Below are 17,522 nucleotides of genomic sequence, written 5' to 3'. Positions count from 1 at the left end.
ATGTCGTGGTGTTGCATCTAGTATTGTCGGTGGGTGTGTGGAGATGTGTTTCCGATGGATCTGTCTTTGGTGGATTTGCTTGGATCAGGTCATCGTTCATCTACATTCTTGTCTTCAGGTTGAATTCTTCTGATCTATGATACTCTCCATCAGCGTTGGTTGTTGTTCTCGTGCGTTGGTCCAATGCGGCTTTAGCACGATGACTTCACAACTGTCTACTAGAACAAGTTTTGCCTGGCTCCAGCGAGGGAGGGGCGATGATGGTGGTGTGCTTTTTGCTCGCTTCAGTGTTTGTAGTCGTCATTTGATGGTCTACTAACCTGGATGTAATTTTATTATTTTCGGTATTCATTGTACTGGTATGATTGAAGATGAATAGATGAGAAGTTTTCCCAAAAGAAAAACTGGCATGTGCCAAGTGTCATCAAATCGGATAACTAGACACATGATGCACTTGTAACGAAAGCAAAATTAGAAATAGGGATATCATTAGTTAATCGTATTGTGATAATTTCCATACTTAGTTGTGTGCTCTAAAGATAATAAGGTTCTTCCTTATTTGAAGGAGTGCAAGGACCATTTTAACCTTAAATAATCGTTACCATCTTTACCTCCTAGATGGCAATACCTCTATTAACCACTAGATCAATACTCCCTCCATTCTTTTACGTAATGTGTATTTTTTGAGCGCGGTGACCAAGGCACAAAATTGAGGAGAATTTTGGGCAAAAATACCCTTAACTAACTACGTAGTTCGCAAGTTAATTATAGGCAACAAAATAACTAGCGACATAATAAATGACAACTAAATCTCGCTGCACCAAAATAAAATCAATCCGTGGGATGGGAGAGAGAGAAATGTGAGTGCATGCAATTAAGGAGAGAGATTCTTTCTTTACTACCTTTTTAGGGCATCTCCAACAGTTGTAAGATAGGTGTTGGTAAATTTGCCACCTAGGATATAGTGATGATGTGGCATGTATTAAATGTGGAGAGAGAGCAAAGTTGTATGTAGATTAACCAACAATTTTTGCACAAGCTCTAAGGTGAAATAGAGAGCAATCACATTTATTTTCTCACCATCTATTGGATAGGTTACATACAACCCATTGAAGTAGTTGTATGATAGCTTGTTGGTTGATGGCATGGACATTTTACCAACAACTCTAACATACAATCTGTTGGAGATGCCCTTATTGGGGACTACGCGCTACTTTTTATCTATGGCATGTATTGGATGGTGGAAGGGCATACATGAAAAATTGAGAGGAAAAGAGAAATACACCTTACATATGGAATTTTTAGAAAAAACAAATACACCTTATATAAAAAACGGAGGGAGTAAAAAATAGACAACTCATGTCATTTGGGACCATCTTAAAAGAGCTCATATTTTCCCCACATGCACATACATCCATGCACTAGAGGACAAAATATCATGTTGGCAAAGATTTCATTGAAATTTGACGCTCAAAATGTTTGCTAGCTTAAACCATCGGTATGTTTTAAAATCCGTTTTCACCATAGAATCAGTTGCAACCAGATCTTCGAAAGATTTCATGTTGATATGTTTCGATGAATTTTTGGGGTGAAACTTACCAAGCTATAGTGTGTGAGTTACCAACATGTTCACATAGAAGTTACCACGATGAAAACAAAAACATTTTGCTATATTTAGAGGATTTTTTACTTGGTCAAAAGTTATCACCCCATGTTATAAGTGTTGCCTTATTGTTTATATGTTATTAGCAACAAACATTATATGGGTTATCATACTACTCGTGTGTAGTTGTTAATTCTAAAACTAGATCTATCGTAGCCACCCATGTAACTACATCACTATAGTGGTGGTGACTATGACCTTGCACATTGAACATATTGTAGTATGGGTAGCTAGAAACTACAGTTGTCTCATGTTGGTACATATATATAGCATGGGCAATTGGGTAACTTTAATTGCCACATGTTGGTAACTACAGCACGGGCTGTTGGTAACTACATGGTAACTATAGCATGGGCATATGGTACTATAGTTTTCTCACATTGTAACTATGGCACGAGCATCTTGGTAACCAGATAATTGCCTTGATTGTAAATGTAGCATGGGAAACCTGATAACTGTAATGTCTTATGTTCAGAACTATAGCTCTAACAACTGGTAACTATAGTTGTCTCATGTTGGTAATGTGTGGGTATTCTTGATCTAGCTACTCCATGTAAATTGCCTCATCCAACTCCCCTTTAAGGAAGGTTGTCTACCCATCTGGTGAACAAGAAGACAGTGTGAGGCAGCCCATGATAGCAATACTCCAATGGTGGCAAATCTAGCCACATGTGAGTAAGTATCACTATAGCATGGTAGTCTAGTAATTATATAGTTAACATGTTGACAAGTGTAGTATGGGCCACTAGTAATTAAGTTACCCATGCTATAAATCACTAGTTGGTGAGCCACCCTTCCACAAATGACGGTAGCTCCGTCATGCGGGCTATCATGTCCTGCCCTCCACATATCTTCCCCACCACCATAGCCTCCTCAAGTGGGTCCAAACCACCATTGTGTCATTCTCCTCGTCGGCAAGCCACCCAAGGGAAAAGAATCAATCCACGATGACTGCCATCAAGTTGTGCGATGTGTCCCGTGTCCTCTTCCATATTTTGGTGGATGAAGACTTGAGATTCCCAATTTGATAGCAAAAAGGGTTTCTTTTTACTAATATGGTAGAGATGAATGATTAAGTACCAAGTTCTCTTTATACTAGGAAAAATAGGTAGAGTTGAGTAGGTTATTGGGCCTATTTTTTCTTTAAAGGTTACCAAACTATTCTCTGTAAGTTGCCCACATGTTCACATAGTAGAATCCAGGCGGGCTCCTCATGCCTTTGTGACCTTCTTTTGTAAGTACAGCTTCAGGAGAGCCTTCAGGCCTATGTGTGACGCGATCTCCTCGGGCTATTTGTAAGTTAAGAATGATAAGCATGGGCTTCAAGGATCAAGGCCTCTTGTCATGTCTTATACTGCGCCGAGGCCCCGGGGCTCATGGATGTGCGAGGCTTACTCTATCTCGGAGGCCCCGAGACATCGCATCTTAGCATATTGACGAGGCCGCCTCCTTGTGCACCTGAACCTAACATCAGAATCTTCGCTCGTCGAAGTTTCTCTCATCCCATCTTGTCTGTCATGGTGCCCATCAGTAACGTATTAACTGGTGTGTCATGATGGCTGCCCCTAAATTCCCGTACTCACACCTTGCGAAAAAGGGAAACCGCAGAAGACGTGGGGCATGTGTCGCACCGTTGAGACAGTCATCCCAGGTTTCTTGATAGATATAAAGGGGGAAAGGAGGGTGCCTCAGTCCTTCTCCTTCCCTTTCTCTGAATCCATTCCTATTTTTCCCTTGCCCTCCGTCGCCATTCTTGACACCTTGCAGAGCCCGAAATCCACATCCCCCTTCTCCCAATTTAAGAAGATGGCCAGGGGAGAGGCAGGTCAAAGCCGACTGCGTGCACAGGGCAGAGCCCAGACTATTGTCGATAAAGAGCAGAAGAAGGGGAATACAACAACCAGCAGGGGAGAGAAGCGGGCCTTCAATGGGACGATGGGGAAGTGGTCCCATCAGTTACCCACAACCATCACCTAGAGGCTTTAGTGTCGGAGAAGTCGCTAGCAACGATGGTGATGTAGAGGCTTCCGGGAGAAGAGGCCTTGCAGGGCGCCGGCCAACGATAAGTGGGTCATGCATCAGGAGCTTTTTGGTCATGGGCTTGGCTCCCGCTACGCAGCTTTGTGCATGGGCTGCTCCATTTCTAAGGGTGTCAACTGCACCATCTGACGCCCAATGCCATCATTCAACTATCTTGGTATGGCTCCTCATCTTGATCTGCTCCGTTGCTTCTTGTGGATCTAGGTCCAGAAGAATGGGAACAACGTTTGCAGCCTCAGAGGTGTGAACCTGCAACTTCGGCAAAAGACCAAGTTGTATGAGCTCCCACTACCGAAGTTAGAGTGGGAGTGGCACAAATTTTGGTTTTACACGTCCGGCCTCGACAACGATATTCTGACCATCATGAATAAGCCCCTGAAGTGCTTGGGGTCTTAGGCGCCAATATACAAGCCGTCCGAGAATACCCAATGGCTTGTCGGTGATGTAACCCATGACAAGGTCCGCGGGCTACTGGGAGTTGATATTTCTCCCAACGTGGGTGGAGCACCGCGTGCTCCTGATGGACACCCGGGCTTCTCTGATGTATGCCTATATAGGGTAGGGGGGACCCCGCATGGGTCTCCATGGAGACCTCAGCCTGGATGAAGTGTGGTGGTGCATTAGCGTCCTGACAGGCCTGGAGATGAAGAAGATTCCCGCGGGGATCATGGTGGAGGCCTTCCACGCGGGGAACCCACCCAGTGATGAAAGTTGCTTGCCTTGTTTTTATCTTAGCTCCTGCTTTCCCTATTTGATCCTCTCTTTCCTACCAGAATTCATGACCTTCAGGGATTTTTTGTCGTATCCTCCTTTGACCAGCCATGCCCTGGACCCGGCGAAGGTGAAGCTGTTGGGGTCAGTGCCCGAGGATTCCACGGCTGCTTATCAAGCTCCTCCTAAGAAGAAGGGAAAGAAGAGGGTCGCACCCTCTATTGAAGAGGAGGAAGAAGAGAGTGACTCTACAATGCCCTCCACACAAGAGGAGGGCGAAGGTGAGGATGGTGACGACAATGATGATAATGGTAAGACCTCCAAGGATAAGGAGGAGCCCGCGAAAAAGAGGGTGCATTAAGCCCTTCATCTTTGTGGAGGTCGAAGAAAGGTCGCGCCAGGGAGGATTTGTGAACGAGTGGCACGCCACATGAGGATTTGTGAACCCGTCGAGGCCACAAGGGCGTCTCCGCTCATGGCGGTTCCTATTTCGGTAGCAAGGCCGCAGTTTACATGCAATGTCCTTGGAAAGGGCCCGTATATGCCCCTGCTCTTCCTTGGTTTGTGACCATATGTCTGCACCTGGCTACACCTCATTTGATCTTGCGTGCCTGGAGGCCCGCTCGGCCTTCCAAGGAAATGAGTTGGCTGTGGGCTCCATGTTATCTTTAATGATGACCGGAGCCCCCGCGTCGGGTGTGCTAGATGCTGCCAAGGGCGACCAAGATAAGACACAGGAGGCTGCTAATGTTGGATAGCAGTGCCTGACGAAGAGGATTTGACCCTAGCAGACAATGCCAATACGGATGTGGAGATCTACGTGGTGTCTATCGCTGAGGATATTGCTGCCATGAGTCGCGAAGAAGTCGGGGTTGGAGATCTAGGGGACATGGGCTCATCTAAGCCAGTGCCTTTGGTAGAGCACACAGCTGAGGCTTTGACTATCTTGGTATCGCCGCTTGAGGTCGGCAAATCTCCTCAAAACCTGAAGCTGGTCGAGTGGACGCCAGGTCAGCGAAGAAGATGAGGGTGGCAATGGACCACGTCATGGCAGCACTGCCTTCCCTTTTCCCAGGAGCCCACGAGCTAGGTCGGACATGCGCGAAGAGACTTGAGTCGTGATGGACAATGCAAATGAGGAAATGAAGCTCTATTGCTCCGGCATCCAGATAGTTGGTTGCTCGTAGGATCCCGGATTGGCGATAATGCTTCCTACTCGATACAATATGATTTTGTGTTTTAGGTAGCTATATCCCTTGGGACTAAGTGTGGTTTCAACATTGGAACCATGGTTAGCTTCTTATTGAAGTGTTTTTCCTTGCATCGCAACCCCCGGCTATATTAAATGCTTGTGTTTTGTCAGAAACTATCACATGCATCAAAAACAATTCTCTACTTGATATGTACCTTGCAAGGGTCTCATCTAAATTCTTGACGTGCTCAGCCTACCACAACAAGATGACCTCTACATAGCAGAACAAAGTCACACATCACGAGCATCCACCACTACAAGGCGACCTCTACCAGACAGATCAAATTCATACGTACCCAAATCCATCCATTATACAAATAACTGTTCAAAAAAATCTGCCATGCATATGAAATGTCTTCTCTGACCATATATTCCTAACAATCTAACAGTCTTATTCCTGGTACTTCTGAGCTCATCAAGGCAGGTTTGCCGACCAAAATGATGGGGTGTGCTCTGTCCAGTCTTTATCTCTAAGTATCTCTAAGAATATCACTCAAGCAAATATAAGCAAAAAAGGTACCAACAACCAAGAACTGGAAGAGCTCAGGGGATACTAAGGGTTTCATGCCTTCGGGTGTAGCTATAGAGGATAGAAGAGGCCCAACGATAGTAGGGAAGCCCAAGCCTAGAACTCAACGTCCACCGACAATCCGGAGCGCATCACCACCTTGGGAAACAAGAAGAAGAATCATCTCCAAATTTGGCGAGGGATCATCCGTATATGGCATGTACTAATTGACCCTGGTTAGGCACCATAAGCAATGTAGGACAACTCCTCAAGAAAGGGACTTGTAACCCTACCTCGTCCACCTATAAAATGCTTGCTAGGCACATTGTTCTGGCAACAAATTTGAGGCTTGAACCCCTATACGATCTCGCGATCGACCCCCTTATAACACAAAACCCTAGTTCTCATAGAATGCTAGACCGTCAATATAGAGGAGAAGGAAGTAGGGCATTACCTCAATTCGAGGGCCTGAACCTAGGTAAATCATCCTTGTGTGGATCATCTGGATCTCTAACGAGTTCTCTATCCTCAGAGAGGCATTTTCGGAAAATTACTGCGACATCAAGGGGCCACCCATGTCTTTTTGCGGACCTAGATCCTACTACTCCACATTAGCACAAGTCACAACATAAAATCCACCATACGATCGGAGCTGTTGTGCCGGTGGTAGATGCCAGAACTACTAGAGTACCCCTTGATCATCAGCGCCAGACTTAGTCGTTGGCAAGTCGAGCTTCCTCATGCGATGGTTGTTGGCCTTGCACCGGACGTAAATCCTCTTTGTGCCGCAAATGGGTGCTGCCTACGACCACCAATGTCATGCTTGCAAGTATAATAACATGCATGCGCTGCCGCACCACTTGATCTACTTGTCACTGTCATTGAGGGACCCCACCCCCACCGCTGGTGCCGCCATGACTACTCGTGCATCTGACACGAATGATGTTGCAAGCATTGACGCCTCTGTAAACACCATTACCAGTAGTTCCTATGTCGCACACAAGTATGTCGAATCCAACATACCAACGCATGACAGTAGAGTGACATTGCCTTGATCTACCATGTCCCCGGGTGCCCCCAATACGGCGATTGTCAACACGCTAGTGCACTACTACATGTCACGAATAGATATTCCCTTGATTAATTATTTCTTGGAGAATGAAGAAGGGAGCTATTATATATACTAATACTTGTCACAAATTGAAGAAAGAAGGCTCCGAAATATATCCCTACAACATAGGGGGTAAATGTTTCCTATTCAATTAATTGTGGCTCCTAGGAGGCGGGCTCAGTTGCGGCCGCTCAGCGGCCGGAGTTTGTCGGCTGCCATGAGCGGCTCCCCGTCTTGATCTAGGATGCCCAGATTCGATGGGGATGTGCCCGCAATTCCTGGGTGTGATGGCTGTAGTTGGCTAGCATCATGGATTGGCTGCTAGTGCACGAGTTTGACTTGGTCCTCTGGCCGGGGTCAGTTACTCGCACGAGATCCAGTGCGAGGTCACCTTGGAGTCAATTTATGATTCTGGGCCGCCTTTGGACAAGCCAAGGAAGGTTCTTGCGGGAAGATTGGGAGCGTTTGCGTGTTATGGCATCGATGTAGGTCTGTAGCAGTGGTGGTCGAGACGTCGCTCTCCGGCAGTAGGATTAGTGCTAAAGGACGCGGATTTGGTGTCATCGAAGTTCATGGCTCGATGGTGGCTGTCAGCAGCCACTGGACCATATCCCCTTGGTCCACCAGGATTGGAAGGTATTGCAGGTGTCGGTGCCCCTACAGTGGTGGAGCTAACCCGGGCCCAGGGGCTGGCGCCGGGCTTTTCCTACCGTAGCTTGTGCACGGTGAAGTGAGCGGTTGGCATTGTCTCTTGGCATGGATGCCAGAGAGGTAGCCCTAGAAGGCGGTATGCGTGGTTGGCTCTCGGGCGGGCACCATGGTGACGGTGGTGGCTATATCTCTTGGTCGTGTGGGCGGCAAGAGGCATAGCGGAGGGTGGCAAAGGTGCTCTATTTGTCTCTGACAGTGGTGACACACCGATCCAGATCTGGGAATCTGGACTCTCGCGCTTATCCTGTACACCTCATAGTGACACGCGGGAGCTATCGAGAAATCCTTACGCTTTGGTGTCGATGATGGTGATGCTCGCAGGTGCCGCTCTATTCTTGAAGACATGATCATGGTGCTCCTATACATGGCTGGGCTCCAGGTGAAGACCTTTGTTCATTGTGGACTCGGCAATGGCGACCCTCCGCACCGTTCTCCCTCTTGAGGGTGTTGTCATGGAGCTTGTGTGTAGTAAGTCATAGTGTGGCGTTGTGCTCAGGTCTTTGTGTTTTCTCATTCGGTAGCATTGTGTGCGTGAGCTGTCTATACTGGGATCGGCTTTGTAAGAGGGTCACCTCAACACCTTGTACCATTCACCTGCATATTGTGTTTGGTTGGTGCTTTATATATAAAGCAGGACAGAAGCATGTTTTGAGAGGAGGCAGATCTAGATGATTTTGCAGAGACTCTAGTGCAAGAGTTTACGTCACATGTGACATCACGCCTCAACAAATTCATGGAGCAGGTGAAGACCAGGAGTAATGAGAGAAGGCGAACTTGAGTGGGGTTTGTGTGCTCGTTAGGCCACGTGTAATGTATTCCATGCATGTAGATGTCACATAGGGCATGGTTAGTGATGAAACGCCAAAATCTACTCGATGTACGGTGTTGATACGACCTTTATTCTTGTCAGCAACGAAAGTAACTAGGTTGAAGTCACCACCCAGAAATCACGGCCCGGCCATATTACTACGAAGATCATGAAGCTTAGAGATAATGGCAAGGTTGTCCACCTCACTCTGGGGGCCATAGACGCCGGTGATCAACCAGGGGTCACGCCCGGGGCGATGGTGACCACGACAGAGACATAGTAGGTTCTAACGTCAGGGTTTGATAACACGACACGATCACTGCCGTAGGCCAGGAGAATGCCTCCCCTGGTGCCATCCACGAGAAGCTATAAGAAATCCATAAAGGGGGGTGCGAGCATCTCGAAGACGATCTCGGGCAAGATCAAGGCAAGCTTTGTTTTAGAGAAACATAATATGGAGGAGAGAGCGAGGAAACAATGCTCCGGAGTCTCGTGCACTTGGCCTTGCAGTTATGGCCTCTCATAGTCCAAAAAGCGGTCTTCAAGTGCTAATGGGTTATTACACGCTCCCATCCCAGGCACAAACTCAGTTGCCTCGCCTCGGCAACCTCGGACCACCATCCTTTGGTCATTGATTACTCGCACCGCTCCCATGGCAAGTGTCGGTTCCATTCCGAGCACTTCTGGTTCATTGGAGAGTTTCCTTCAAATGGTGGAGGAGGCTTAGGCTGGTCATAGTGGGGAGTAACTTAGACTAGTGTCATATGCATGACACTAGTCTAAGTTACTATCCTCATAGTGTAAAGTATCTTAGTAGTAGTGTCATAGTTTGTTTCATTTATTGCCTTATAGACTCATTTTACCTCGGGAAGCGCTATGTTACAGTAACATATTATGTTACTCGAAGCACCTCTCTCCTCATTAAATACTTGCCACATAAGCAAAATTGTTTTGGGATGTGTTAAGTTACTACCTAATTTACCCCCATTATGGCTAGCCTTAAAACTTGCCCCCCTAGATGTGACCCATTCAGGCGTATCTATGCCCCTCTCAAGGCCACTGCAAGGAGGTTGCAAAGTTGGAGAGCGCGCTCCACCCATCACATATCCTTGGAGCTTGTCACAACGCGCAAGCTTATTCTCCGCCTGGAGATGGCTAAAGACCACCAACCACTTTCGCTGGCCAAGGGATGGTTGCGATGCAAGCTAAAGCATTCTTACCTCGGCCTCACTTCCTTGGAAAGATCGATCGTGTGCCAACACGCCTGCGTTGGTTGGATTTGCTAGGGGGCCACTAACTCCACATTCTTCAAAATCAATGACGCTCATAGGAGCCAGAAGAACCGCATACTTTCTCATCCGTGTTGGCGACGCCATGGTCTCCGGCGAGGAAGCCATGTCACGTGCAACGTATGAACATTTATCCACCATCCTTGGTGCCACCCCCCTCAAGAGCACTCTATCTGCCTCAAGGCGATTTCTGCTAGACATTTCGATCCTGCCGAGTTGGAGCAGCCATTCACCAAGCATGAGATTTGGGATGCGATCACCAAGTTTTTCACTGGTAAAGCTCAAGTTACGGACGGGTTCACGTCCGAGTTCCTCTGCGCATGTTGGCCCATCATCAAAAGCGATGTTTGCGAGGCCTTTGACAAGATCTTTGCCATGAATGGGGGATGCTTCCACAAGCTTAATGAGGCACTTCTCTTCCTGTTAGCCAAGAAATCGGATGCCTCTACGCTATCAGACTATCGGCCTATCTGTCTCACTAACATTCTTGCGAAGCTTTTTTCCAAAGTTCTCTCGCTTCGCATTGTTCCTCGGATGGGGTAAAACGTACCCGTCAACCAGAGTATGTTAATTGCCAGGAGGTGTACGCATCATAACTTCCTCCTTATCCAGTAGACCGCCTGCCTCCTCCATTAGATCAAGGTGCTAAGAGTTCTTCTGAAACTTGACATTGCAAACGCTTTCAACACTATTTCATGGCCCTTTCTCCTTGAGACTCTTGTGCACCTGGGAATTTAGTAGGAGGTGGTGTGAGTGTATCTCCATCTTGACATCCACGGCCTCCACGAGGGTTCTAGTCAACGGTAATAAGGAACCTTCTATAGAGCACGCGTGTGGGCTTCGTCAGGGAGACCCATTATCTCTGATGCTCTTTGCCATTTTCATTGACTCCCTGAACTCTCTCCTTCAGCATGCTATGGCCACCTCCATGCTCTGGTGCCTCACTACGGCTGGGATACGCAGCCTCGAGCATCTTCCTCTTCGCCGATGACGTGGTTATCTTTTGCCACCCGGACCCACTTGAGCTAGCTACGATCCACGAGCTTCTTCGTGTGTTTGGCGACACCTTTGGCCTTCGCACCAACTTCCTTAAGTGATTGGCTACGCCCATCCATTGCACTCCTGAGGTATCTGAGAGCATCATCGTGACGCTCTCATGCACGGTGTCCACCTTCCCCATCTCGTACCTCGGACTCTCGTTGTCCATTTGCAAGATCCATGCATCGGCTCTCTTTCCTTCCGTTGACAAGGTGATCAAGAAGTTGGCTACATGGAAGGCATCCCTTCAAATGCGCGCTGAGCGCCTCGCCCGGGTTCGGCATGTTCTCACAGCTATGCGTGTGCACATCCTCCTCTCCATGGCCCTGAACCCGGCAACTCTCAAGAAGATCACCACGATCGTGCATGACTTCCTTTGGCATGGGTGTAGGGATGCCAAAGTAGGATGTTTTTTTGTTAGCTGGCCGATTGTCGACCCCTCGATCTCGGTAGCCTCACCATCAGTGATCTGTACCGAACAAGCATCATCCTTCGTGCGTGCTGGCTATGGGTGCAGGTGACTGACCGGACGCGCCCGTGGAGGCACATGCAACTGCCCAATGGTGAGGAGGCAAGCCAGTTCTTCTGAGCCTCCATGATCTGGCATATTGGAGACGGCAAGACATGTCGTTTTGTGTGTGACCACCGGCTCCAAGGTCAATCCATCATTGAGATTGCTCCGATGATTGTCTCCCTTGTTCCGCGGAATCAGACGCGCCAACGGCTAGTCTTGGGAAAACTTTGTTTTTGCCACTCTAATTTTTGCCCACTTTGCTTATGCCACTCTAGAATTTGACATCTCACTCTTGCCACTCTTAGCTTTTGACAATACATCACAAATGCCATTCCGTGGCAAAAACGATAAATTTTTATTTCACTTTTGATACTCTTAACATTTGTAATGTATCACAATTGTCGAAAATTTTGCTTTTGCCACGGAATGGAAAAAGTGATATGTTGTCAAAACCTAAGAGTGGCAAAAGTGAAATGTCAAATTCTAGTGTGGCATAAGCAAAAGGGGCAAAAGCTAGAGTGACAAAAACAAAGTTTTCCCGCTAGTCTTTGATAGGCTGCTGGAGCAATCCTGGATCCGCGACATCCATTACCCCCTTGACGGCTGCCACAGTCGCATACTTCCACCTATAGTAGCGCATCCCGACGGCCCTGACATGATCACCTGGAAATGGACCGCCGGGGGGATCTACAAGGCAAGCTCCGCCTACAAGGCCCTCTTCTCCGGCTCAACCGCAACACCCTTCTGGTGCTTAGTGTGGAAATCTCTGGCGCCTCCGAATGTGAAGTTTTTCCTCTAGCTCGCTTGCCTAGACCGTTGCCGGACTGCTAAGCGAAGAGCCCACCATGGCCTGCCTCACAAACCCATGTGGAAGCTCTACAGCCAAGAGAAGGAAACCATGGACCACCTCTTTGTCCAATGTGTCTTCTCCAGGATCACCTACCATGAAATCCTCTCTTGGTGCCGGCTTCCAATTCTACTGCCCAGTGACACCGCAAGTTTCTTCCCATGGTCATTGGCGGCAATCAACGCTTGTGTCGCTAGCTTACGCAAGGGACTCAACTCCCTCATCACGCTCGTCGCTTGGGCTACCTGGAAGCACTGCAACTCCACCGTCTTCGATGACCTACGGTCGTCTAACGCTGACCTTGTGCGCACCATCAAGGACGAAGCCCAGCTTTGGGCTCGCGCGAGGGCAAAGTGCTGCTAAATGTTATTCATGTAACCTGACTTTTAGATGTTGAGGCTGAGCATCCTCCATCATGCTCATCTTGCACTCTTCGGGGTGCCAACTTGTGTACGCCCCGTTGAGTTGCTCCCATCCCCCTCTCCCCTTTGTATTCATTAGTTACTCTCCTACCCTATCAATGAAATGATAGGCAACAATGCGTAATCACGAAAAAAATAGCAGGGAGTGATCCCTGGTTTCCCATTATTTCTAATTATCTCAACAATTGTGCTTCCACATCGTCAAAATGATTGTAGGCGCCAGATTGCCTAGCTTGATCCACTAGCATCAGCCGGATCTATGCATGAGAATCATCTACAATGTAGCATCAATTACTACATTTTATATGGGTTTTAAATTACATTGCATTTACTTATGACATGCATATCTTTTGATGTCAATATTTTTTTCCTTATATATGCAGAAATTTCTCATATAGTTTAAAAATGCAAGTACTGAATTAGTATCCTACACATCATTGCAACGCACGACGTATCCTCTAGTTATACAAGAGAAGCACGCTTACAATGACATTTTGTGATTACGGAAACGCAGTTTGTTTCACATCCCATCGATGCCGATTTTAACCCAGCTTTTATTAATAGATCTAACCTTTTCCTCGAAAATAATAAGAATACGAGATGCTAATACCTCTTACTACATGGCTACTTTCTCTTTACATCCTCATTTCCTTACCAAACAAGTCAATAACTATGGCATGCGACCTACTCATCTCTCATCCCCCAAGCAACCAGCATGCTACTACCTCTTGCTACATTGTTTCAGCAAATAAAAATTAGCCGAACAACTTGCGAAAATTGCGGGTGGCGCCCCAGCGTCCAGTCTAGTTTATATGAAACTCAACAAGCAACAAGAAACTCTGCTGTCAGACTTGATGCTCTGTGTATTGATAAATTTAATCTAGCAATTTCTCAGTTACCTCATGTCCGCGCGCGATCCAACGGTAGTGCTCATGGCTTGCGCGCTCGTTGCTCCTCTGCTTCTCTCTGTCTATCCCCCCGGCTCGGGCTTGGTACTTGAGTACTTGGCTTGAGAGTTGAGAAAACCGCTGGCCACCACAGGGAGGTTCGCACTTAAACGATGGAATAAAGAAACAGCTTCAATTGGAGGCAACGAATAAAGTAAAGTAAAAAAATAAGATGATTCCCACTTACTTTTATTTGCAGCGAAGCTACCTACCTGGGTTGCAGTCTTGCAGAAGTCTTTGCCAAGACGCCTTCTCGGGCCCAAGGAAATACACATGAGCGATACCTTCCTACGGACTCATTCGATTTGGAGAAAATCAAAACGTAGGAATTAGGAGTAGTATAGGAATATAAGCTTTGACTTGCCTCGTTCCTATGCGTAATTGACTTGCCTCGTTCCTATGCGTAAAATGAGCTTTGAGTGGATGTGTAGTTTCCTCCAAAAACACGGAAAATGAGTAGTATTCCTACGAAATTCCTGCACGCATTTCCTACAAACCGAATGCATACATAGAAAATTTTCCTCTGAAATCCTTATTCCTATGTTTTTCCTACGAAACTCCTCCAAACCGAATGAGGAGTGTGGGACTGTGGGCTTCACAATAAGAGGTCCCACTGCGGCACCGCGCCGGTGTCGTCGGCGGGAGGGTTGGTGGTGGCCATTGTTCACCAATCACCACAAGCAGGGAAGCGATGAATAAGTCAAAGACAACACACATTTGAGTTGTGGAACCTCTAATTCTTTTTTTTTGCGGGTGTGGAACCTCTAATTTGAGTCCGAATTTGTCCACGGATGCATCTGCATAGTGTTTTTTGTATCTATACCTATTAGAGATAATATCATTGACGGTCACAGGAATTGCGCTAGATGTTCAGTTTGGTGCTATAACTTTAAAATAAGGATTTATGATCATCTAACTTGTTGTTTGATACAAATACGGTGTTTTCTATCGTATCCGGGCATACACGCTATCTGTGTGGCATGCCAGCGTAGCAGTGGCCCATGCGTAGATGGCTGGGAGTAAAACAAATCAGATAACTCGGTGGATTTTTTTCAATTACGCAGAAACTTGTTAGTGAACAGTAAAAGAGAAAAATAAAAAATATAATGGGCATGAATTGAAGCCACGACTATGCAGGAGCGGTCACCCGATGAACCAACCCACCAAACATCAAACAATGCTTTCTAAGGATAGCTGCTCTTCATATCCCTTAGCTCCAATGGGCTTTCATCAGTGCAGTTCATTCTGCACCTTTGATTTTTTCTTTTAGAAATTTGTAGATAATGTGTAAATCATGATATCAATAATAAAAAAATGTTCAAATATTCGTCTGTTATACATATTGTAAATACAACGGGAAAACTTACTTTCAAAACTGTTCATGTATTATTTAACGAATATTTATATATTTCAAATATTATTTATGGATTAGAAAAATATTTGTATAATTTAGGATAATACAAATGTTTGTAAATTACAAATCAGAAATATTACTTATTTATACAAACATTTCAATAATAATACAAACATTTAGTTCAATGTTCGTATAATTAAAATTATTTAAATTTTAAAATTTTGATGTGAATTTTCAGTCTTGTCTAATATAATTGACAAGTTTATATTTAAATGTTTTATTCACTCATCATCGTTTGTATGTATAATATTTTTAACACACTAATATTTGACTAAATTTTATTACTTGCGTTTACAAATATCTTAAATGTTTTTAATACTTACATTTTACTAAATAGTTTTTATATAACACCTAGGCTTATATCAAAAAATTTATTTACTAATCATCTTCTATATGTATAATATTTTTAACACACGAATATTTGAATATGACTTTGTTACTTACTATTTATACAAATATCTTAGAGGAAATAGTGTGTGCAAAATAGGCAGCAGTATGTGCAGCCCACTTAAGCTCCACACGCATCCTGATTCAAAAAATATTGTTATCCACATTAGATAAAAGATTGTGAATGCTGTAGTGGCTGGAGAGGCTTGTGTTCTATTTGGTCACGGGTTCGAGACCAAGCGGCTCCTTTTTATGATAATTTTAATTTACAAATATTTATATTATTTTAAATTATACAAACAATTTTTTGCGGATGAAAATTACACGAACATTTTGTAATCCATAAATATACTTTACTACTGAGATCATAATTTGCATACACATGTCCAAAAAATCAAGGGTGCAAAATGGGTTGCACTGATCCTCGCCCATTTGAGATGACTGGCCCATGTGGTTTAAAACAAGGGATATAATGCGCAGTTATCCTTGTGAATCATGAGTTGTTATTGGGCGTGTGTTTGAACCGGTGTGTTCACCAGCATAAGGTCGCGGTTTCAAAACCCGCCAACTATGAATTACATTTGTCATTTTTCTCTTATACTATTCACTTGACAAGTGGGTCTTACTTGGGCTCTTTTTTGCATAATTAAATAAAACCAATGAGTTATCTGATTTTTTTTACTCCCAGCCATTGACATGTGGAACACTGCCACACTGGCATGCCACACACGCTGGGTGTATGCCCGGATACGGTAGAAAACATCGTATTTGCATCAAACAGCAAGTAAGATGACCACAAATCCGTATTTTTAAAGTTGTAGTACCAAAGCGCAAGTTTTATGAGTGCTAGTAAACCTGGGCATTCCTCGGGCCGGACCGGGTTTTGGGCTGGGCTTGTAAAAGCCCGACGGGCAAAGTCTAGGCCCAAGCCCGGCCTGGCCTGAGCGAAAAAACAAAATGCAAGCCCGAGCCCGGCCCGAATGGACTAAAAAGGGCAATTCTGGGTGTGTCGTCAACTGCAGCGTCCCGCGTGTCCCGTCCTTGCCTCCATGCGCCTTTCACGTGACATATCTTCAACCTCCTTTTTTCTGAAAAGGAGGTTAAAACCCTCGGCCTCTACATCAATCGATGCACCTAGCCATCTTCGATGAAATGATGCTGAGTTAAGAAATCTGCCAGGAATGACATCAAAAGTTAATAGTGAAGCACAATTCTGGAGATAACATGGTTATCATAAAAGTACTAATATCTATGAGGAGACCAAACCTACTAATTTAAACCATGCTTCAAATCTTGCCCAATTTCTCCGATATAGAAGCACGGTTTCTTCTCAAGTAGATGCGGGAAATCTGACATGGATGCAAATACGCAAAGCTAAAACAAACAAATTTCAATGGGCTCAATATTTCTTATTTCCATGAGAATTAAATTTTTGACATGTACTGCATTGAGATTATTCTCAAATTCAAAGTTTGAATATGTTATTATCACATCGGTGATCCATCTATTTGCGGATGTTCCTCTCTACGCTATTTTCTCTTTACGAAGATCTTGGATAATCCTTTGGTCCTCGTGCAAATTGCCTAGGATATCAGACATACTAAACGGTAGGCTGGTCCCCTAAAAGAAACTGAAAATTAAAGAATAGGTTACCAAATGTAGTCAGACTTGTCAAATAAATATGCGAAATGAAACCGCACATTTGTGAATTGTAAGCTCATGCTATTATTCAATCAAATACAACTGGCAAGTTGTGAAAATTGTAAACTATGTATCAGGAAAATGTCTCAATCTGCAGTGGGGTCCAAACCGACCAAACCGTGTACTCCCATACACCCGTTGTTCAAAGACCGTCTGCTG

The 17,522-nt window shown here is 45.3% G+C and overlaps 1 protein-coding gene across 1 annotated transcript in view; it reads right to left on the bottom strand.

Annotated features, from left to right (window-relative positions):
• LOC125525177 overlaps positions 1-13,921 on the bottom strand; it is a 31,967-nt gene extending 18,046 nt beyond the window's left edge. The window contains exon 1 of the mRNA XM_048690193.1: positions 13,814-13,921. Coding sequence (XP_048546150.1) covers positions 13,814-13,848 — 35 coding nt within the window. The 5' untranslated portion in view covers positions 13,849-13,921. The remainder of the gene's footprint in view (positions 1-13,813) is intronic.
• Between the last annotated feature and the right edge of the window lie 3,601 nt (positions 13,922-17,522).

This window comes from Triticum urartu, chromosome 7 (assembly GCF_003073215.2).
Source record: "Triticum urartu cultivar G1812 chromosome 7, Tu2.1, whole genome shotgun sequence".
NCBI lineage: Eukaryota > Viridiplantae > Streptophyta > Magnoliopsida > Poales > Poaceae > Triticum > Triticum urartu.
Note: the sequence above shows the minus strand (reverse complement) of the source record. Positions and strands in the feature narration are given on the sequence as shown.